This window comes from Microtus ochrogaster, unplaced genomic scaffold, assembly GCF_000317375.1.
Source record: "Microtus ochrogaster isolate Prairie Vole_2 unplaced genomic scaffold, MicOch1.0 UNK80, whole genome shotgun sequence".
In the NCBI taxonomy this organism is placed as follows: Eukaryota; Metazoa; Chordata; class Mammalia; order Rodentia; family Cricetidae; genus Microtus; species Microtus ochrogaster.
Window position 1 is genome coordinate 181,738 of NW_004949178.1, and position 22,001 is coordinate 203,738.

Here is a 22,001-nt window from a genome sequence, read left to right on the forward strand (position 1 = left end):
GGGGGGGGTCAGTACAGCTTCTATTCCAGGATTTTGAAGACTATTATTTTCTGCCTCCTGAGTCTTGTCTTTCAGTTCAGGCCCCGTGTGCTTGTCCACGTCATCCTTATGTCTCCCTCCTGACCTCAGTGCATCGCTGTGTCTCTTTTAAAGGGACCACTGGAACCTGTGCTTCTGCTGAGCAATGCAGGGCATCTACTCCTGCCCGCTGGGCCAGCCAGAGCCCCTCTCACGCTGTTGTCATTCCACTCCCACTGTTCTTCTTATGCAGACCGCTGCTTGACGACTAAAGAACCTGATTTTGAAATTATTCAGTCTATAAAATCCATCCCAACAAACTGGCCATCCCATGACCCATTATTTCTCCATCATTGAAAAAAAAATGCCACCATGAAGGGCCTGCCACAAAGCTGACAAAGACGTTAGTTACGGCTATCCAGGGCCTGATACCCACCAGCTGTAGCTATATTTACTACCTATGATGCCATTTTGAGGTTAATGTATGCTGGTAATGTTTCGGATGGCTACAAAAAAAGCTGAAATTCAAGAAACCTGCTTCTGACCCCAGCCCCCACCTCGAGCACATGGGTTGTGCTGCTTTCTTCACTGAGTATCTCTGGACTGCTGGGGACTCATTGGGCCCGCCGGCTTTGACACCCTGTTCAGGAGAGGTCAGGGTTAGAAAGAAAGAATCCCGAAGCACCGCAGGGGAGTTAGTATCTTCAAGGTCACAGAGGGTACCAACAGGGCACTTCATCCCCAGTACCTTGCGACTGCTCTAGCTCTTCCCTCGCAGCTACAGGTGGCCTACTCAGACCTCCCCCTTTCCTTTCCTCTCCTATGACTTGGTCTGAGCCTCACACTTCCCAGCGCTCAATTTCTTCTCAAGTCCCCAGGTGCCACCTGAAACAAATTTCTAAGTACCCATCACTTGAGATCTGCTGAGAGCTACTTCAGGCCAGGGTCCCCCTTCTTGCTCCTTCCCCCAGTGGGTAGGAAGCGACTCTCCAGCGTGCCCACCTCAGCTTCCCAGAAACCTGCAACACATCCTTGGGACTTCCTCCCACATTTCCTGCTGCCGGCTGCTTAGTAGAGTGCAATATGGAGAGAATGTGAGGGAGGGGAGCCTTACACCAGGCTCACTCCCTGAGCAGAGTCCATCTTCTGCCCACACAGGATCTACAGTACCCAGTTATGACCGTGGCCATGAATATGGCTTTGGGAACACAGGCCATTCTTTCTCTTTCCGGTGTTCATTTCCCTCTGCTTCCCCACTGAGGTTGCTCAGTCCAGTACTCCCAGCCCTGCCCTAACCATGACTCTACCAAAGCCTGTTTGTGGGTTTCCTCATCTTCCCTCTCCCTGAATGGCGCATTCCCTGCCACCGTGTAATTACAACGTGCACATGCCCGACACCCACGCTGTCCTCCTCTGCTCTGGCCTCTCAATCTCTCTCTCCAGACAGCTGTTTGTTGCTGCCTCAGGACATCCCCAAGAGAGCAGAAGTGGCCCTTTCTCCTCTCACATCACCTTCCCTCCTTCTCCGTGCCACATTCCAAAAGCTCTGTGGAAACCACACATCATCATCATCATTGTTATAGGGTTTTTGAGACAGGGTTTCTCCTTGTAGCCCTGGCCATCCTGTACCAGGCTTTGGCCTTAAACTCAGAGATCTGCCTGTGTCTGCCTCCCAAGTGCTGGAATTAAAGACATGCACCATCACCACCAAAGTGGCGACAGAAACCACAAAAACATTTTGTATAAACAATATACAAATTTGTTTGTTTGTTTGTTTTTCGAGACAGGGTTTCTCTGTATATCTCCAGCTGTCCTGGAACTCACTTTGTAGACCAGGCTGGCCTCAAACTCACAGAGATCCACCTGTCTCTGCCTCCCTGAGTGCTGGGATTAAAGGCATGCACCACCACCACCTGGCTAGAAACTACAAATTCTTAAGTCTCTCTTTTATAATCTGCTGATCTACTATTGTTGCAGTAGTTTGAACCCATCTGCTCCCAATCCTGCTTGTTTTTCCTCAGAAGCAGCTACCCTTCCCTATTCTCAGAGAACACCTGTTACCATCTCAGCATCTTGATTGGGTTTGTCGGGGAAATTAAAAATAATAACGCTATTATTATTTATTTAATACAGTCACTATTCAAAGAACCTCAAAACAAAACAAAACAAAGACAGAAAATAGCAAATCAATTCCTCAACCTCATTCCTCACAGTCTAGCGTGGGACTGCTGTACTGTATCATGCAGACAGGAAATATTTTTCATGGTCTAGAAAGTTAAAGTAGAGGGTGTGGGGGTTCATCCTGCTCTTTGTTTAGTATCAACAAGGCTCTAGGATCTCCAGTGCTAAAAAAAAAAAAGGGGGGGGGAGTGGGGGAGGGGGGCTGAGGCTCAGGAGATGAATCAGTAGGTAAAATGTTTGCTATACAAGTGTGAAAACTTGGGCTGGAGAGAGCAGTTAAAAGCACTGACTGACCTTCCAAAGGTCCTGAGTTCAATTCCCAGCAACCACATGGTGGCTCACAACCATCTGTAATGAGATCTGGCTCCCTCTTCTGGCCTGCAGGCAGAACACTGTAACATAATAAACAAACAACAAACAAATCTTTTTTTAAAAAAGCGTGAAAATGCGGGGCGGTGGTGGTGCACGCCTTTAATCCCAGCACTCGGGAGGCAGAGGCAGGCGGATCTCTGTGAGTTCGAGGCCAGCCTGGTCTACAAGAGCTAGTCCCAGGACAGGAACCAAAAAGCTACAGAGAAACCCTGTCTCGAAAATCCAAAAACAAAACAAAACAAAACAAAAAAAGTGTGAAAACCTGAGTTCAGACCTCCAGCACCCACATAAAGGCCTAGATGCATCTTAACCTCAGCAGTAGGGAGTTGGGGGGCGGGGGGGAATAGTGACAGGGAGATCCCAGGGACAGCTAGCTGAAGTGGTAACCTCCTGGTTTAGTGAACCCCTCCCTCTTTTTCTGAGACAGGGTCCCACTATGTAGCTTTGGCTGGCCTGGAACTCACTATGCAAAGCAGGCCTCAAACTCACAAAAATCTACCTGCCTCTGTTTCGCGAGTGCTGGAATTAAAGGTGTGCATCACCACTGCCCTGCCACAGAGAGTTCTATTATTACAACCTCCAAGAAGGTAGATTTTGGGGGGAGCCTAGTGCTAGTCCCTGGAGCCTAGGACTCTGTGACAGCCTAGCACTGATGCTAAAGATGAGGTGACTGAGAATACACACCCTGTCTCATGTGGCGGGGGACCCCAGCTTCAGTACCTGCCTCTTCCTTACTCCGCCTACCTCTAGAGCATGGCTGCCAGCCCAGCTTTGACTGTGGCTCATTGTCCCTTCCTTCCTTCCGAACCATATTTGGTCTCTGTCGGCTCAGGGTCCTGGACGTCCTGTGTGCACAGCTGCTCCCCACCCCACCCCCTTGCTCACTCTGTGATATGGATGACACCTACTCTTGTCCTCGGAGCTCTAAGCACGCAGACTCGTCTCTACTGACACACACCACGGCTTTCACAACGAGCAGATATCAGAGCACAGCCCTCAAACAGCTGCCTGCATCCCACTACCTCACAGAGAAGGCCAAATATAACTCATGACAGCTCCTCTTGCCATTAAGTGGTGTGTCATCAATTCTATTGTCCTTATCTGTGAGGGCACCTGGTTTTTAGCTTCTCTCTGCTAGCCAGCTTAGTCTGTTTGGTTTCCTCACCCCCATCTTCATGTCACACATGTCTGAAATGCCCTTCCTGCCTTCTCTTTCCAAAACACAGGCCCCACCTTTTGGAGTGCAGATGTCTTTCCCAAGACTCACTTCCTCTCAGCCCTGCCTGACTCAGCTTTGCCAGTTTCAAGATCGCTAATTATTAAATAGTCTTTCATGCTTACCTCAACCTTCACCACCCCCTCCCCTCCTCCCTCAGTGACTATGATGTAACACACTGTGTTTGGCAAACCTTCGCCAGTTGCCATCGGTGTTCCTGGTATCCGGTTGAATGGCTGAGCACCTTTAAGATCCGGAAGTAGCAAAACAGACAGCAACAGCAAAAGAATGGATGATGAGGTGACTTAGACTAGACCAGAATCACATTGAGTCTTATCTTCCTACTTACTACGTGGGTGGCCCTCAGGAAGCTATTAATCTTCTTGGATATCAGTTTCATGCATATTTGTCGGGGAAATTAAAAATAATAACACTATTATTATTTATTCAATACAGCCGTTATTCAAAGAACCTCACATGGTTTATTTAATCTTCATGTCAACTCAAACATTTAGATAAAATTTTTCTTCTGTAACTGGGTTTTTTGAGACTATGTGGCTGAAATTAGCCTGGAACTCCTTTTCCAACCCAGGCTGGCCTCAACCTTGAGATTCTTTCCTCCTCACAAGTACCAAGGTTACAGGAGTTCTCCAAGATGTCCAGCTTTTTTATTTTCTTTCATTTTGAAACAGCATCTTACTACATAGCACAGGCTGGCTTCAAACTCAGGACCCTCCTGCCTCAACCTCCCAAGTGCTGCGATTACAGGCGTGAGCCACCATGTTAGGATGTATTATATTTTTAATCTCTCTGCTTCTGCCTCTGCCTGTGGTCGTGTGTGTGTGTGTGTGTGTGTGTGTGTGTGTGTGTTCACATGTCTCCCATATATAATACAGAGCTCCCATCACAATGCCAGGAGCAATGATAACTTAAGAACGATTTCTTTCCGCACTGGGACTGCAGAACACAAGACTAGGAAAAACATCTCTTTTCCTCTAAAGTATGTTATAGGACCTAGAAAAAGACTGGGTACATAGTGGGTACTTTAAGTACATTTCCAAGGCACAAAACATGAATTGATAGCTTGGTGGCGCAAGCCTTTAATCCCAGCACTGGGGAAGCAGAAACAGGCAGATCTCTGTGAGTTCGAGGCCAGCCTGGTCTACAAGAGCTAGTTCCAGGTCAGCTAGGGCTGTTTCACAGAGAAACTCTGCCTCAAAAAAACAAAACAAAAAGATGAATTGATAGTAGAGGGGACATGGCTGGGATGAAGACCATTTCATCCACTTTAGTGGTGACTGGAATGGGGAGGGTATTAACGGGTAAACTAAAAAGCAGAGGGAGAATTGTACCGTGGTACAACACGAAAAGAAAGCCAGCAATCAGGAGAGACAGACAAGACAGTATCTTTTGCTTTTATAGTTTATTATATCTCTAGAACATACAGGTTATACTGAACTTTTTTTAAAATTAGAAATCTCACAATTCCCTAAACCGGCCTTAGACTCTATAGATTCTAGAGTTTAAATGGTTCTCAGCCTGTAGGTCACAAACCCTTTGGGGGTAGCACGTTAACTATTCTGCATATCAGATATTTGTATTACGACTCATAACAGTATAAAAATCAGTTATGTGGTAGCAATGAAACAATTTATGGCTGGGAATCACCACATGGAGAACTGTATTAAGGTGTTAGGAAGGTCGAGACCCTCCTGCACCGACCTCCTGAGAAGCTGACATTACAAGCACCACCACTGCCCCTGGATTTTTCCAATAGGTTTTTGAATATGTCAACTTACACGTATACTAATATATAATAATAATAATAATTATTATTATTATTATTATTATTATTATTATCATCATCATCATTAAGGTTGTGAACATCTGGGCTAGAGATTCGAGTGCCATCACCTTCCCGATAGTAGCCATTAATGTGGATGAAATTAATAGAACAGGAAGGAGAATTTTTTAACAGCCAGAATTGGCTGGTGTCAGGCTGTTGGGGAAACTTCTTCAACTAGGTTGCAGTTTAAGTCACTAACAGGAAGAGCCTTTCAATGTCATTCACACATTCGCTCACACGCTCCTGAGTGCTAACAGAACTTGTTGACAGGCACGCAACTCCCTCTCCGAGCCTGCAGGGGGCGCAGCGCCTCGCCCTCACACGGCCCGGAGCCCCTCTAGCCAGGCTGGGACTCGGTGGCGGCGCCGGGCTGCACGTCCCGACACCTCTACCCGGAGCAGGTGGGTTCGCCCGCGGGGGAGGGGGCGCTGGAATCCGCGGGACGGGCGAGCGGGCACTACTCTCTCCGGGCGCGGTGTGTGCCTCGGCTCGGCCCCGGCCTACCGGGGCTCCGGTTGTGGTGAGCGCCTCCTCCCGACCTCTCACGAGCCGGAGGACCTCTTTACACCCGGGGATCCTTCGCTCAGGCCCGCTGGCAGCTTCCGGGAACCACCTGGAGGCGGGGCTGTGGGGGCGGGGTTCCGTGATTGACATCTTTCTCCGCAGACTGAACGGGCTACCTCTGGACCCCTCCCCTGTCCCCCAACGCTGAGCCGACACCATGGTGAGACCGCTGATTCCGGCCCCTTGTCCCTGCATGCCCACGCCCTCACCCCGCATGGCTGTCTCTTGGGCCTCTGCAAACCTGCCCTTGATACCTGTATTCTTACCCCCTCCCCATCCCTGTAGCATGGGCGCCTGAAGGTGAAGACGTCCGAAGAGCAGGCAGAAGCTAAAAGGCTAGAACGGGAGCAGAAGCTGAAGCTCTACCAGTCAGCCACACAAGCTGTCTTCCAGAAGGTGGGGGCCCTCAGAGGTAGCCCCAACCTCCAAGTAAAACACAGAGGCCAAAAGCTTGACCCTAGAGTCAAACTATAGGAATCCAAATCTGAATTCTGTCTGTTGTTGCTGTGTTGTTGCCTTGGGCTAGTCACTGAGACTCTTACTGTCTTTAGTTTGTTCAGCTGTAAAATGGAGCTAATAATTGTACATGCTGCATAAGACTTAAAGATTAAAAGAGAAAATCCCTGTGAAGCTGTATAAGGATCTGCATAGTACCTGTTGCATAGTGCCACTCTTGGGTGGTTCCGAGTTTATAATGTTTAGCCTAGAGCTGGGAAAATACTGTGGTTGCTGACCCTGTAACCTGTCTCCTTAGCGGCAGGCTGGTGAGCTGGACGAGTCAGTGCTAGAACTGACAAGCCAGATTCTGGGAGCCAACCCTGATTTTGCCACCCTCTGGAACTGTCGCCGAGAAGTGCTCCAGCAGCTAGAAACCCAGAAGTATGTAGTGGTTCAAGTCCCTGCCCTGGTCCTGCCTGGGTGCAGAACTGGAGGAGGAATGGGGTAGCCAGGGGCATAGAGATAGGATGGTGGGGGACCAGGTAGAGGAAGGGAGGGAGAAGATGCAGTTGGGTGTTGAAAGGCTCTAGCCTCCTTTTCTCTTGTGGTGCAGGTCCCCTGAGGAGTTGGATGCTCTTGTGAAAGCAGAGCTAGGCTTCCTAGAGAGCTGTCTGCGCGTGAACCCCAAGTCCTATGGCACCTGGCACCACCGCTGCTGGCTTCTAGGCCGCCTGCCTGAGCCCAACTGGGCCCGAGAGCTGGAACTGTGTGCTCGCTTCCTTGAAGTTGATGAGCGGAACTGTAAGGGTTCACAGCCCTGTCCCCACATCCTCACGTGCCCTACATCCTGATACTGGGTCTTCACTAAGGCCCAGAGTGGGGAGGGATGTGCAGGACCCAGCACCAACGTCCACTATGGTAGTGAATGGCGGAGCCAGATGGAGCCTGTGTGGTTGGCTCGCTGAGGGAATGCTGGGGCTCTCAGTGGGGCGGCTCCCCTCTGTCCTGCTCCTGAGATAGGTTCTCCCCCTCAACACCCCTAGTTCATTGCTGGGACTATCGGCGGTTTGTCGCTGCGCAGGCTGCTGTAGCGCCTGCAGAAGAGCTAGCCTTCACTGATAGCCTCATCACCCGGAACTTCTCCAACTATTCCTCCTGGCATTACCGCTCCTGCCTCCTGCCCCAGCTGCACCCCCAGCCAGACTCGGGCCCACAGGGACGCCTCCCTGAAAACATACTGCTGAAAGGTAAGTGGGCCTAGAGTAATGGTCCCAACCCCTGGAAGAGTCGAATGACCCCTTCACAGGGGTCTCCTAAGACCATCGGAAAACACAGATCCTCACATTGCCATTCATAACAGTAGCAGAATTACAGTAATGAAGTAGCTATGGAAATAGTTTTATGGTTGTTGGGGGGGGCACTGTATTAAAGGGTCACAGCCTCAGGAAGGGTGAGAACCAACCACTGGCCTAGGGGATCCTGGTAAGGATTCTGCAGCTCCACCCCAGTTCTGGTGTCTGTCCAACCCTATTCTGAGCCTGCCTTACTGAGCTTCTTCCTGGTCTTTGGGGTGTGCATACCACTCAGTTCCTGGCTTCAAGGAGCTCAGGATCCGATGGTAAAAATAACACTGACACTTGTGATGCCTATGTAAGGCCAGGGTACAAGTGGAGCCTGGGGCTGAAGAGCTGTTGGGATGGCACTAGGATCCTACGTGCATGCTCACAAACCTCACGCCTCCCTGGCCCCCACAGAGCTGGAGTTGGTGCAAAATGCCTTCTTTACTGACCCCAACGATCAGAGTGCCTGGTTCTATCACCGCTGGCTCCTTGGCCGGGGTAAGCTGTGGGGAGAGGGTAGGGTGTTTGAGCCTAAGAAGGAAAGGAAGAAGATTTAAGATGAACCAGGCTATCTGTCTCCCCAGCGGAGCCACAGGACGTTCTGCGCTGCCTGCACGTGAGCCGGGATGAGGCCTGTCTGTCAGTCTGCTTTTCTCGTCCCCTAATAGTGAGTCAAGTGGCTTTACTAAAAGCATCACAGGACTCTGAGGCTGAGGCTGTTAGCACTAACGAGTCTCTCTTTGTCTCCTGAGCAGGTGGGCTCCAGGATGGGGACTTTACTACTCATGGTTGATGAGGCGCCTCTGGGTGTGGCGTGGAGGACTCCAGATGGCGGGAACCGGGCCAGCCATGTCTGGGTATCCCAGAATTGGTGGGGCAGAGCTAGGGTGGGACAGTCAGAAGGGCAGTGAGGCAGCACATTTCCTTGACTCGATGCTCCTAGCTGTGTGACCTGCCCACCGCCTCTCTCAATGACCAGCTGCCCCAGCACACGTTCCGTGTCATCTGGACAGCAAGTGATGCCCAGAAGGAGTGTGTGCTCTTTAAAGGTGATACTTCCTAAAGCTCCACACGATTCCTCGGCCTTCTCGCTCCTCTCCTCATGCTGTCCCCTTTCCCTTAGGCCGCCAGGAGTGCTGGTGCCGGGACTCAGCCACTGATGAGCAGCTATTCAGGTGATGAAGGAGCCCGTGGCCAGAGAGGGGCTCTAGACACCGGGCAGCTGGGACAGAAGGCCTGGGCCTGGGGGAGCGGGATGGCTTAGACCTGAGAACTGTGGGCTGCACACGCCCCTAACCTGCCCACTCTCAGGTGTGAGCTGTCGGTGGAAAAGTCCACAGTGCTGCAGTCTGAGCTTGAATCCTGTAAGGAGCTGCAGGAGCTGGAGCCTGAGAATAAATGTGAGGATGGCCCCTGAGCCAGCTCCCAAGAACCACACTGAGAAAACCTGCCCAGGGAACTTCCTTGAGGACAGGGTCTCAAGAGACTGTAAAGATTCTTCTGCTCTCTCCCCAGGGTGCCTGCTGACCATCATCCTGCTGATGCGGGCCCTGGACCCCCTCCTCTATGAGAAAGAGACGCTACAATACTTCCGCACCCTCAAAGCAAGTTAGGCCTGGGAGAACGGGCCAGGGGAGGCCAGGTGGGCGAGTAGAAGAGAGCTGACCCATGTAGCTATCTGCTTCGTCCCCACCAGGCTGTGGACCCAATGAGAGCAGCGTACTTGGATGACCTGCGCAGCAAGTTCCTGCTGGAGAACAGCGTCCTCAGGATGGAGTATGCCGAGGTGCGTGTGCTGCACCTGGCTAACAAGGTATGCGCTCAGCACATGTCCTTCTCGAGGCCTCTGCCTGCTGTTGTCACCATGTCGCACCTCTGCCTTGATCGCGGTGCCTTCCTAGACATTTCCTCCCCACCAGGATGAACCCATCACCTTTCTTTTGGCCTACTCCTTTGCTAGGTCTTGCTTTTTTTTTTCTTTTAAATTTTTATTTGTCAGTCAGTTCAGCATCCTATATATTCCCTACTTCTGAATCCTGAGTCATCAAAGCTGTACTAGGGATATAACTCATTGGTAGATCACTTGCCCAATGTATAGAAGGCCCTGGGTTCAATTCCTACTACTGAAAAACAAAAAATGTAAGAAGGCCCTTCACTACCATGCTGTGCCTCCCCGTGCTTCTCACCCTGGATCAGGGACCCCAAGCCTGGAACCTGAACAGTTTGCAGAGATTTTCTGTTTCTCGTCCTTCCTAGTCTGTGACAGGGTTTCTCTCTGTAGCCCTGGCTGTCCTGGAACTCTCTATGTAGACCAGGCTGGCCTCAGACTCACTGACCGCGATCCTCCTGCCTCTGCCTCCTGAGTCTGGGATTAAAGGCGTGCGCACCACCGCCAGGCCTTCCTAGACATCTTAACAGATCAGTTGTGCCTCCTCACTGCAGCCCCCTCAGGCCCACTGCTCCCTTTCCTGTGTGCTGGAGGACATGCCGCTGTCCTCTGTCCCTTCCACACTTGGGGTTCCTCTCCCTGTCCATCCCCACTAGCCATCCCACCATAACCGTTTGTCCCTTCCCTGACACGGCCTATGCTCGTATGCATTGCTCTGTGTGCTTCTTACGTTCTGCTGGCCTCTAGCAAGAGTCTTCTGAGGTCTATGTGGAACACAGGACAGGTGGCTAAAGATCTCCTAGCTCTTGCTGAGTTTTCCACCTCTTCTCCCACTCCTAGGATCTGACAGTGCTCTGCCACCTGGAGCAGCTACTCTTGGTCACTCATCTTGACCTGTCACATAATCGTCTCCGAGCCCTACCCCCAGCCCTGGGTGCTCTGCGCTGTCTTGAGGTAAATGGTCATCCTCCCTTGCTGTCTGGGGTGGCCCTTCTCCTCTTTTTCCACTCAGAAAATTGCCTATGTCACAGCAATGTCCAGGACCTCGTGGCTCCTGAAGGTAACTTCTTTCCCAGCCTGCTCTACTGCCCAGTCTGGCCCTTTGAGCTTTTTGACATACCTAAGCTGGTCACTCTGGGCTCCTCCATGGCTTGTACCTGTCTCAGGCTGCCTGTTTGACCTTGTGCCTCCCCATTTCCCTGCTCTTCAGGTGCTGCAGGCCAATGATAATGCCCTAGAGTCCTTGGATGGTGTGGCTAACCTTCCCCGGCTGCAGGAGCTGGTACTATGCAATAACCGTATCCTTCTGTCGGATTTGCAGACAGCTCATAGGGTGAGGAGCAGGCCACAGAGAGACAAACCGCAGACACAGACAGGGTCATCTCAAGGCAGGGCAGGAAACAGGGCTTGGGCAGGGTAAACCTAGGGGAGATGATAGCCTGGTGCTGTCTGGGGCTGTTATTAGCTTTTACTCTGGAGTTCTGTGAAGTGTAACTTCCTTAAGCCAGGGTGCAGAGATAGGCAACCTGTAAGATTCTTAGGAACCACACAGTAGTCTAGATATCGGGACGTTCCAATTTTTTTAAAAATCAAAAACTCTGATTCCTCTTGAAAATGGGAGGATAGAGCCCCTTGTGGATAGTAAGTGCTACTCACCAGCCTTCCACACCTGATGATCCCACAACCCCTTCCTTAGCCGGAATTTCCAAGCTCTGCTAAGAGCTTTTTTTCTCCAGGGACATGGATAAGAGACCACCCAACGTGCTTCCAAGCAGCAGCGTTTAGTTTTGGGGTGTCAGTAGCAGACATCGGGGTGGGGTAGAACTACTGAGCTTTCCTTGACTCTCCTGCCCAAGGCCTCCATCAGTCTGCAACTCTCCAGCCTCTTGCCTCTTGCCCCAGGCTAGTCCTCCTCGACCTGCAGGGCAACTCACTGTGCCAAGAACAGGGCATCTCGGAGCGTTTGGCTGCAATGCTGCCTTCTGTCAGCAGTATCCTCACCTAGGAGGCCCCGCCCTCACCCTTACCCTTTAACTTATTGGGACTGAATAAAGAATGGAGAGGCCCCCTAGGCTGCCAGGCCATTACTGCCGCCATTAGGCCACTGCCTCCGTTACCACCACCGTGCATTTTGAGAAAAGGGCCTTGGGATGTGGGTCTCCTCTGCAGTAATACTCTCGGCTTTGCTCTCACTGTTGTGGAGGGCCAGAACCTCATGTTTACAGCTGAAGTCAGGACCAGAACTGGATTTGAGTCCAGCTCCAGGTTTGGGGCTGCCATTGGGACCAAACTTGAGGCTAGGATAGGAGTTGGGATCAGGTTCTGGCTTGGGCTGAGCTTCAGAACAGCTGACTCTAGCTGGAAGAGGTCGTGAAAACTCCCGTGACCCCTGCGGCTTTCAGACTCTGCCCCCACTCTCACTTTATTCACAACTGAGGAGGCTTGCTCGGGGTCTCAGTTTCTGGAAGACTGCGTCAGGGCACCTTGCTCCACCGTATTGAAACAACCTTGGTCCCTGTGAATTACATTCTATGGTCGAAAGGTCCTTGGGAATACCCGATCCCATTAGCTCCTCAAACACTCTCGGGGATGCGAGATTAGAACGTTCGAATTGATGAAGAAACTGCTGCAACTCCCCAAGGCTGCTGAGCTGCATGCTGAAGCTGGATACTAAACACCTTGCTTTAGTGACTTAGCTTCTTTTCCTATTTCCGTATTAATAGGAAATGATTAAACAGAGCTCTGCCTGGCCCTGAGGTATTAGGATGGGAGTCTACTCCTGAGGTGCGCCCACACTGCTCTGCACTGTGTTTGAGCTTTGAAAGCTACAGGGTGCAAGGCCTCCAGGGAGTGGCTCAGGGGCTAGGGCACTGAGTCAAACTTGGCTTAGCGGGGAGAGAGGATGACTGATTAAAAGAAGAGTTTGGCAAACCAGGCATTTTCCTGGTTCTCTGGGACCTGCTTGGGCGCATGTGGGCTCACATGCCCCGCCCCTTGAAGCTCTACCTCTTCTCGTATCCACAGTGATAAGCAAAACAATCTCACGCTGAAGCCCTTTGGCTGACCTGCCACATACCAGCCTTGAATTTTGATTTCCCCTGGTTTAAACTGAGGATGTTGAAAGTGGCACAAAACCTCTGCTAGGTTCCAGGACTCGCTAGCTCAACAGGGGAAAACGCACACGATGCTTGGTCTGTGGGCCCCCTCTTCTCTAATCCCTGCACTTGGGAGGCTAAAGCAGGAGGATTGCTGTGAGTTCAAGATCTGCCTGTGGGCTATATGGGAAACCATTTCAAAACAAACCAAAAAGTGTGGGTGGAGATTTGGAGCTTCTGTTCCTGCTCCCCAAGATACCTCTGCACAGGATACATGTCCAAACAGATTGTTGCCACATTTGCTTCTGGGTCTTTTTTGCCAACCCTGGTTTCACTGTCCTCTGATTGGTGACCTGTCAGTAGAGCTGGAACACCAGTGTGGTAGAGTAAGAGGTTCTGGCTGGTGGTGCCAAGGACGAGACCCAAGGAGAGCCTCCCTAAAGATGCCTAGCTCCTCTCTGCCTAGGGGCTCTTAATGACATCTCTGATGTTCCTCCCAGAGCTAGAGTTAGGAAGTACAGAAGGTAGGTTCCTGGAGCTGATTGGTCTGGATTCCCAAGAAGAATCTTAGAAATGAGGGGGAATGTTCGCCTCCAGCTGCCAAGACACACGCAGTGAAAGATGGGAATACCAGGTAGCCTGGAGAGGAGGCCCCTGTCCGCCCAGACCTAAACTTCCAAGATGGGAGGGGGAAGCAAAATTGTTCCTTTTGTGACCACCTTAATCTCAGACTTAGGAGACAGAAGGAAGTGTGGGACGGCTCCACTCATCCCGGAGGCTGTGGAGTGGCTGGAAGGAGAGACAGACGGGAGTGCAGTAACTGAGGGATGTGAGATCTGGTAGAGCTGGCTGGTCAGGGACTGGCAGGTGGAGCCAGTTTGAAGGCCTGGTTGCTGATGTCATCTGTCTGCAGCCTGGGGTACTGGGATCTTCCTGGCAAAAACGAGTTCCAGGCCCAGAGACCATTTCCACAAGGCCAAGCCTGCTGGGTACCACAAGTAAGCGAGCGTCTCCAGCTTCGAAATAAATCTGCCCTACAGGGCTGAGAGTGGAAGAGGAGCCCTTTTCTGTGCGCTCTGAACGCGCAATGTGGCACGAGTCAGGTTGGTGTGGGGTTCATCGCCGAAAACCTTCCATTTTCACCTCAGCCCCAGGTCTGACAGGACTTGACCCGACCCCCCTCTTCATCAGGATCTCAGTTCCTAGAAAGGAGAAAGTCCCGCCCCTACTTGGGGACAACCCCCAGAGACTGGCCTCTTGACCGACAGGGGATGAAGCAACCATCCTACCCCTTTTCCCAGAAGCTCAGCCCCGCCCACCCTCCCCTCATAAACCACTTACCCGGCCCGCCCTACACCTTCCACTCGCGTGGCTGCGTCCAGCCTGTTGGTCCCGTCCCATACGCCCTGACCTGCTCCACCCGGGCTCGGGACCCAGTGGTGCCATCCCAACACCGCTGCCAGGTGAGATGCTCGGGCGTCTATCTCGGTGCTGAGCCACAGTAAGTCGTCGTTTGGTGGGACACACAGCCCAAACTCAGAAAGGAACGCTCGTCAGTGCGCACCTGCTGTGGTTGAGACCGGGTTTTCGTGGGGCCGCTCTGCTTAAGCCTGCTGTGCCCTCTCCACAACTCTGCCTGAAGTTTGCCCTGACGTGAGGAATGTGGGGGACCTTGCCTCCCGCCCCAACCCACCTACCTGTCTTTATGGGAAGAACTCTGTTAAGTAGTCCTAGAGGTTGGACCTCTAAACTGAGAAGCCAGCAGGTGGAGGGACCAGTACGGGGTTTGGGGTTTGGGTCTGTGACAGGTGTCCACTTAGGGAACAGTGCATTTCCTCAAGTGGATCCTCAAGGGTTTCTCCACTGGACATTGTTTTGGGATGAGATTTGAGAGTGTCTATAGCAAGGTGAAGAGGTTTTTCTCTGCAGTATGGGGTGCTTTTTCTGGGTGACCAAATGAGGTCTTTGAGGCATCTCTGGGTTGGAATAAAATTATCTCAGTCACCTAGCTGGTACTGAACCAATTTATCTGAAGAGTTTCTGGGTGGGTGGGATGGACATCCTGGGTACAGGAGAGCTGAGTGGGTTAGAGCATCCCCTGCCTTTTCTTCACAGGCACAATGGAAGGTCCTCGCTCAGACACGGGCCGCTGGGGTTGGAACCCCTGGCAGCCCCCTACCACCCCGTCGCCGGAACCGGAGCCAGAGCCAGACAGACGCTCACGTTCCCGCCGAGGAGGAGGCCGCTCCTTCTGGGCTCGCTGCTGTGGCTGCTGCTCCTGCGGGAACAGAGCTGATGATGACTGGGGGCCTGAACCTTCTGGCTCCAGAAGCCGAGGGTCCAGCTCCCGGGGTGGCCGGAGACCTGAATCTCGGGGCAGTGCTGTAAACGCAGCTGGAGATGGCACCATCCGAGGTGAGGCTATCCGCCTTGATGGGGGCCTAAGATTTATCCTGGCATCTCCAGTGGGGCTAAAAGACTTCTGGGCGGGGGGCAGGGGTCTGGGCTCCTTGTGGACTCTTCACTGACCCAGGAATGTGGCCTTACAGAGGGAATGCTGGTTGTGACGGGTGTGGATCTACTGTGTTCACGCTCGGACCAGAACCGCCGTGAGCACCACACGGATGAGTTTGAGTATGATGAGCTGATTGTGCGCCGTGGGCAGCCCTTCCACATGATCCTCATCCTGAACCGAGAATATGAGTCCTCTGATCGCATTGCCCTTGAACTTCTCATCGGTGAGTGGGGCCTGGAATGAGAAGGGGAAAGGCCCAGGGCTTGTTGGAGGGAAGGCTAGTGTTAGGTTAAAGAGGTCTTTAGGCTCCTCCCTGTCACTCCTCATCTCTGCTGAGAGAGTCAGGTGCAAGATTCTTCGTGTTCCCCTAGTGGTGCTCTCTGAGAGGCTTTGGTGCTGCAGCTTGCCCAAGCTGGCTTTCCTCAAGCGTCCAGGGGCAGCTACCACACAGCACTTCCTCTTCGGGCTGGCCTCTTTGTCTTTCGGCATTGTTGGCTCGGTGTGCCCTTCTTTCTGGGTCTTGCTCGCTCATTCGCCTAGCCCCGGTGTGCCCGTCTCTCTGCCAGTCCAGGCCATGGCCCAAGGCAGGTGCCTCCCTCATCATGTTGCTTAGTGACCGTTGACTGCCCAGGCTGGTGATTATACAGCTGCTGGGGGCGGGTGACTCTTCTTACCCTCTGATTAGAGCCCAGCCATGTGCACCCCAGCCTCTAATTTCCCAAGTCCCCCTACCACCTCCAGAAATGCTCTGGGCTCTAGCAGCCGTGACCCCAGGGAGCAGGCCACACTGACCTCTGGTATCTGGAGTGTTCTTTCTTATGGGGCAAATGGACCCAACTTAATTTTTCTTCAGTTCAGTGGGACAGGGCGGGAGCCAGAGGGTGACAGTGGCCCCAGTGTCCTCTCCCTACTTGAGTTCATTGTCGAGGGAACAGGTTTGGGATGTTGGACTGGGGCTCTGCCCTGACACGCAGGAGAGCATGGGGCGGCCACCATGCTACTCTGAGGAGATTGTCACAGGCTGGTGTGGTAACCCTACTTAGGGACATACAAATTGGCTCACAGACCTATTGGGTGGGGCTGAACAAACTCTTAGTGTCTCTCCCACTTCCAGCAGCTCTCTCACTACCTAAATGCTGACCTTATTATCCTAGGAAACAGTCCTGAGGTGGGCAAGGGTACCCACGTGATCATCCCGGTGGGCAGAGGGGGCAGTGATGGCTGGAAGGCCCAAGTGACCAAGACCAGTGGACACAACGTAAACCTGCGCGTCCATACCTCCCCTAACGCCATCATCGGCAAATTTCAACTCACTGTCCGCACACGCTCTGAAGCTGGAGAGTTCCAGTTGCCCTTTGACCCCCGCAATGAGATCTACATCCTCTTCAACCCCTGGTGCCCAGGTAAACCAGCTGGGGTCAAGAGCAGAGGGCAAGTAGGTCAGGCTTCCTTTCCTGGGATCCAGATGCCTGAACATCTGGTCATAAGGAAAGACACCCACTCTCATTGTCCAGGAGAGGAGATAGAGGCCCACTGTAGAAAAGAGACGCCCACCTGACTTATTCCGATGAAGGACCCTGGCCACAGCCAACCTTCTTTCTCACCATCCTTCCTTAGAGCGAGCAGTCCTGTCAGGCTAAAAGAATCCCTACCCCCACCTTCTTCTGTGGCTATGAATTCTGTAGACCTGGCTAAGGAGAAGGTAGGGCCCAGGAAGAAAACGGATAGAATTTGCTATGTGCTTTTGGGGATACAGAGGACTTGGTGTACGTGGACCATGAGGACTGGCGGCAAGAATATGTGCTTAATGAGTCTGGAAGAATCTACTATGGGACAGAAGCACAGATTGGCGAACGAACCTGGAATTATGGCCAGGTATGGCTGGGCTGGGCCTTGTGCACTCGAGGGAGATGAAGGGAGGGACATGGTGGACTGGGCAGGATGCTAGCCTGTGGTCTGAGCATCGCTTTGAGGGGCTGTGGTCACCTCTCCCCTCCTTGCTTCCAGTTTGATCATGGGGTGCTGGATGCCTGTCTGTACATCCTGGATCGGAGGGGAATGCCATATGGAGGTCGTGGGGACCCAGTCAGTGTCTGCCGGGTCATCTCTGCCATGGTTAGCACTCTTATATCCATAAGCCCTGTGTCTTCCTGCCCTGCCCTTTATGGATTCCCCCCCCCCAAAGAGAGTATGGAGAGTGAGGGAAATGGGTTCATTCCTCTTTTTCCCTTCCCTGCCTGTACCCCACCACACCTTTCATGCTTTCTGTACCAGCTCCTTTGGAATGTGGGGCCAAGCCCCAAACTTGGCACACCCAGTATTCACATTCCGGCATTACAGCAAGGGGCGTGGGGGGCAGGTGTGTTGGGGGGAAGTGGGTGGAGTTTAGGCTGGTGTCTAGTTCTTGAGGTTGCAGGGTTAGGGGCTGGGGAATCCAGAAGATCCCAAGCACCTCCCCAAAACCAGCCACACCCTGTCTTTTCCCGGGCAGGTGAACTCCCTGGATGACAACGGAGTCCTGATTGGGAACTGGACTGGCGATTACTCTCGAGGCACCAACCCCTCAGCGTGGGTGGGCAGCGTGGAGATCCTGCTTAGCTACCTACGCACCGGCTATTCTGTCCCCTATGGCCAGTGCTGGGTCTTTGCTGGTGTTACCACCACAGGTAGTAGAGGGAATGGGTCAGGAATAGCCTGGTCTCTGTAAGGAGGGAAGGGTTCCACTTCTGTCCAGCCCAACTGTGGCTACAGGATAGGGTGCCACTACGGGTGGATGATAGAATGACCTTAATTATCATTAATTAGTGTTAACAACCGAGAGAGGCCTAAGGGAGAGAAAGAAGAAGCAATAGTCAGGGCTTGAGTCAAGCAGGTGGCTTTGTAACCCAAACTGCTTTGCAACCCAAAGATACTTGGGTCTTCTGACCCCTAACTCTGGTGGTCCCTCCAAGCCTGGCAGACTCAGCTGCCCTTTCCCTCTTGCTGATGCCACACCTACAGCCAATCTTTGCCCCCGCCCTTAACCCTGGCTCCTCCACAGTGCTGCGATGCCTGGGCCTTGCTACCCGTACTGTCACCAACTTCAACTCGGCACACGACACAGACACGTCCCTCACCATGGACATCTACTTTGATGAGAACATGAAGCCTCTTGAGCATCTGAACCACGATTCTGTTTGGTGAGCACAGGGTGAGGGATGGCCCTGCCACTTGTCCTAAAGATGAAGATGGTCTGAGGCTGGGATGCTGAGCTGTGGTCGGGATGGGAACTGGGGAGGACCTGAATGGGAACTGCATGCCCCTCTAGGAATTTCCATGTGTGGAATGACTGCTGGATGAAGAGGCCAGATCTGCCCTCAGGCTTTGACGGGTGGCAGGTTGTGGATGCCACACCCCAGGAGACCAGCAGTGGTAAGGCAGGCCTTGCCCCGACCCTGTCCTCACACCCCCTCGAGTCTCGGCTGGAGAGCCAAGCCCTTTGACCCCACAGTTCCCCACGTGAGCTTATAACTGAACCACCGTGCAGCCATTATTTTTTTCTTCTCTTCATACAGCTACTTGACTTCATTTTATTTTATAATTTATAATGATTAATATACTCAGATAGTTCCAGAGTTAGAGAAGATTCAAGAATATTCAGTAAGACGTTTCCTTCCCTTGAAAAACCAATTATTCTTACTTGCTTTTTAACTTGCATATTTCAGATATAGTTAATTAAAGGACACACACTATTAGATGTTTATAAAGTAAATTTCTATTCTGGAGGGGTTCCCACCCTAAAACCTGATCATCAAAACTGATCCATCAGAATTTCCAAGGATGGGCGTATCTATTTCTTCCCAGTCCTGGTTTAGAACCTAGGGCCTTGAGCATGCTCAGAAAGTCTTTACTCCTGGGCTGCACCCGTGTTTTTCACTCTCTGTTTCAAAAATTCCCTTGGTGATTCTTAAGGTCCCCCATGTTTGGAACCCATCCTAAGCCAGTGGGACACTGGTAAATGGCGGCTCTTGTAGGTATTATAACTTTGTCTGGGTCTCCTCCAGGAGAATGAATTCCCCTGTGCACTGCATACATGTACAGTATACAGAAAGCAGGACTCAGCCGGGCGGTGGTGGCGCACGCCTTTAATCCCAGCACTTGGGAGGCAGAGGCAGGCGGATCTCTGTGAGTTCGAGACCAGCCTGGTCTTACAGAGCTAGTGCCAGGACAGGCTCCAAAACCACAGAGAAACCCTGTCTCGAAAAACCAAAAAAACAAACAACAACAAAAAAAAAAAAAAAAAAAGAAAGCAGGGCTCAGACAGGTTAAAGGGAAATAGCTCTATAGCCCTGACATGACCTGGGGTGGCATGACCTGTCAGCTGCTTGTCTCTTATTCATCTCCATAGAGGTGATACCTGACGTCCGCTCTGCTCTCACAGCCTCCTCTCCCTCTGGCTTTCAGTCTACCTGCAGGTAACATGGCCTGTCCCTCCAGCTGGTTCTTCTCGCCTCCCCTTTCCTCGACTACATAGCCTTGGCCTAACTTGCATTCTTCTTCTGGTCCCTTCCCAGACCACTCCCTGTCAATCATCTATGTAAAAGGGGTCCTGGGATGTACAACCCAGCAATGCTTGCAGTGTGCTGGGAAACTTGACCTCTGGTTCAGCTCTAAGAAATAACGAGGTGGATGTCAGGCAGGGGCTCTGGGCAGAATGGCCAGGACCTAAGTCTACCATGGTTACTTCTTGGACAAGTGATATTGGCAAGGAAGCATCTTTGTGTGCCATGTTCTTGAATAGACTGCTGTGTGTATACACCATATGGTGTGGATGGACGGGCACCGTGTCTCAAAGAGGACTAGCAGCTTGCCTACAACAGTAGAGCCACTGGGCAAATAGAAGCTGTCTCCAGCTGCCTTATGAGGCAGGGTGGCCTCCTCACTGGCTGAGCCTGTTTCCCCAACTGAAAGAGGAGGCCAGAGCATTCGGTGTTAGGATCCTTTCCTGTTGGATAGCCCTCACTTCCTGTTTGCACTTTCTGTCCCAGCCAACCTATTGCAGCCAGTTCACCCTCTCTCAGAGGCCCTCCTGAATACAATAAGGACAGTCTCTTCTTTCCTGTCACCCTTCTCGCTTCCCAGTACAGAGGTCAGAGTGTGCTGCAATAGGTGCAATAGAGGTGTTTCTGAAATAGTGATGGTGGCGTACTGCTCTCTCAGCCAACCAGAACCAATGTGGGCCCTGAGCTGACTGCGAGAAAAGATTGGGGGAGGGGGTCCTGAGCTCTGTGGATGGTGGACAGAGCAGCCAGCCAGTGCAGAGGGCGTGCTGACAGCCTGGCTCTTAGGCTGTCTGTCCAGCTGTTAGCTGGGCTGTCCCTGACCCCTCCCGCTCCTGCCATGCCTCTGGGCTTCCTTAGCCCCATCACTTGCCTCACTTCCCAGGCATCTTCTGCTGTGGCCCCTGCTCCGTGGAGTCCATCAAGAATGGCTTAGTCTACATGAAGTATGACACACCCTTCATTTTCGCCGAGGTGAGGGCTGGGCTCCAGGTGCCTCCTCAGCAGTCTGAAGCAACCAGAGCCCTGGCTTTGGTCCTGAGTCCTCTGGTCCTGACTTCACCGCTGACTGGCTAGCTGTGTAACCTTGGGCAAGTCACTCACTCTAGAGTCTTAGTTTCCTCAGCTGTAAAAAGGAGATAATAATGGCTGCCTTGCTTCCTGTACTCAGGATCAAAAGAGATAATGGATATGGGCTGCTTCATAAGTTGTAAAGCCAGCGAATAACCATAAGGGAAAACTGTTATTAATGCCAAAATGGGCTACAAGGAGCCTCCTAGGCCAGCTTCCTCGCTGCTCCTTGACTGTGGCTGGTTCAGTTGCCTGCAGCTCCTGGGGCTGAGGGAAGAAGGCTTTGGGGGTCAGGCCTGTTTTCCTGGCCCACTATAGTCCTGCTTTTCTCTGCTCTCCCACAGGTTAACAGTGATAAGGTGTACTGGCAGCGACAGGATGATGGCAGCTTCAAGATTGTGTATGTGGAGGAAAAAGCCATTGGCACGCTCATTGTCACAAAGGCAATCAGCTCCAATATGCGGGAGGACATCACACACATCTATAAGCACCCAGAAGGTAACATTCTTTCTGCCCAGCCAGCCAGCTCCTCAAGAGCATTGGCCTGCCCCGGCAATGGCTTGAACTTACCGCTGACTTCAACCCTCAGGCTCAGAAGCAGAGCGGAGGGCTGTGGAGAAGGCTGCCGCCCATGGCAGCAAGCCCAATGTGTATGCCACCCGGGACTCTGCTGAGGACGTGGCAATGCAGGTGGAGGCACAGGATGCTGTGATGGGACAGGATCTGGCAGTCTCTGTGGTGCTGACCAATCGTGGCAGTAGCCGCCGTACTGTAAAGCTGCACCTCTACCTCTCTGTTACCTACTACACTGGTGTCACTGGGCCTACCTTCAAGGAGACCAAGAAGGAAGTGGCACTAGCCCCAGGAGCCTGTAAGTGCTCCTTCCCCAGCCCTGCCCCTAGATCGTGCTCCCTCCCCA

General features: G+C 52.2%; 2 protein-coding genes across 4 annotated transcripts in view; both read left to right on the plus strand.

The window, feature by feature from the left end:
- The first annotated feature begins 5,975 nt into the window (after positions 1-5,975).
- Positions 5,976-11,928, plus strand: Rabggta (Rab geranylgeranyltransferase subunit alpha). Of its 2 annotated transcripts, XM_005370423.2 has the most exons (17): positions 5,976-6,034; positions 6,300-6,357; positions 6,483-6,593; positions 6,952-7,076; positions 7,249-7,436; positions 7,679-7,882; positions 8,390-8,473; positions 8,560-8,642; positions 8,731-8,832; positions 8,919-9,024; positions 9,099-9,150; positions 9,287-9,375; positions 9,491-9,579; positions 9,672-9,788; positions 10,704-10,817; positions 11,074-11,161; positions 11,720-11,928. In XM_005370423.2, the coding sequence occupies exons 2-17, from the start codon at positions 6,355-6,357 to the stop codon at positions 11,866-11,868; spliced, it is 1,704 nt and encodes a 567-aa protein (XP_005370480.1). In that variant the 5' UTR covers positions 5,976-6,034; positions 6,300-6,354; the 3' UTR covers positions 11,869-11,928. The 2 variants fall into 2 exon arrangements, with proteins under 2 accessions (XP_005370480.1, XP_026633489.1); XM_026777688.1 differs by lacking the exon at positions 5,976-6,034 and having other exon boundaries at positions 6,051-6,357.
- A 1,488-nt stretch (positions 11,929-13,416) lies between these two features.
- Tgm1 (transglutaminase 1) overlaps positions 13,417-22,001 on the plus strand; it is a 14,615-nt gene continuing 6,030 nt past the window's right edge. The window contains exons 1-12 of one of the 2 annotated variants that reach the window (XM_005370426.2): positions 13,417-14,421; positions 15,074-15,373; positions 15,508-15,696; positions 16,628-16,876; positions 17,230-17,348; positions 17,481-17,588; positions 17,965-18,139; positions 18,514-18,652; positions 18,781-18,884; positions 20,898-20,986; positions 21,427-21,580; positions 21,672-21,953. In XM_005370426.2, the coding sequence (XP_005370483.1) occupies positions 15,079-15,373; positions 15,508-15,696; positions 16,628-16,876; positions 17,230-17,348; positions 17,481-17,588; positions 17,965-18,139; positions 18,514-18,652; positions 18,781-18,884; positions 20,898-20,986; positions 21,427-21,580; positions 21,672-21,953 (1,903 nt within the window). In that variant the 5' untranslated portion in view covers positions 13,417-14,421; positions 15,074-15,078. The remainder of the gene's footprint in view (positions 14,422-15,073; positions 15,374-15,507; positions 15,697-16,627; positions 16,877-17,229; positions 17,349-17,480; positions 17,589-17,964; positions 18,140-18,513; positions 18,653-18,780; positions 18,885-20,897; positions 20,987-21,426; positions 21,581-21,671; positions 21,954-22,001) is intronic. The other variant, XM_026777687.1, reaches the window with a different exon arrangement.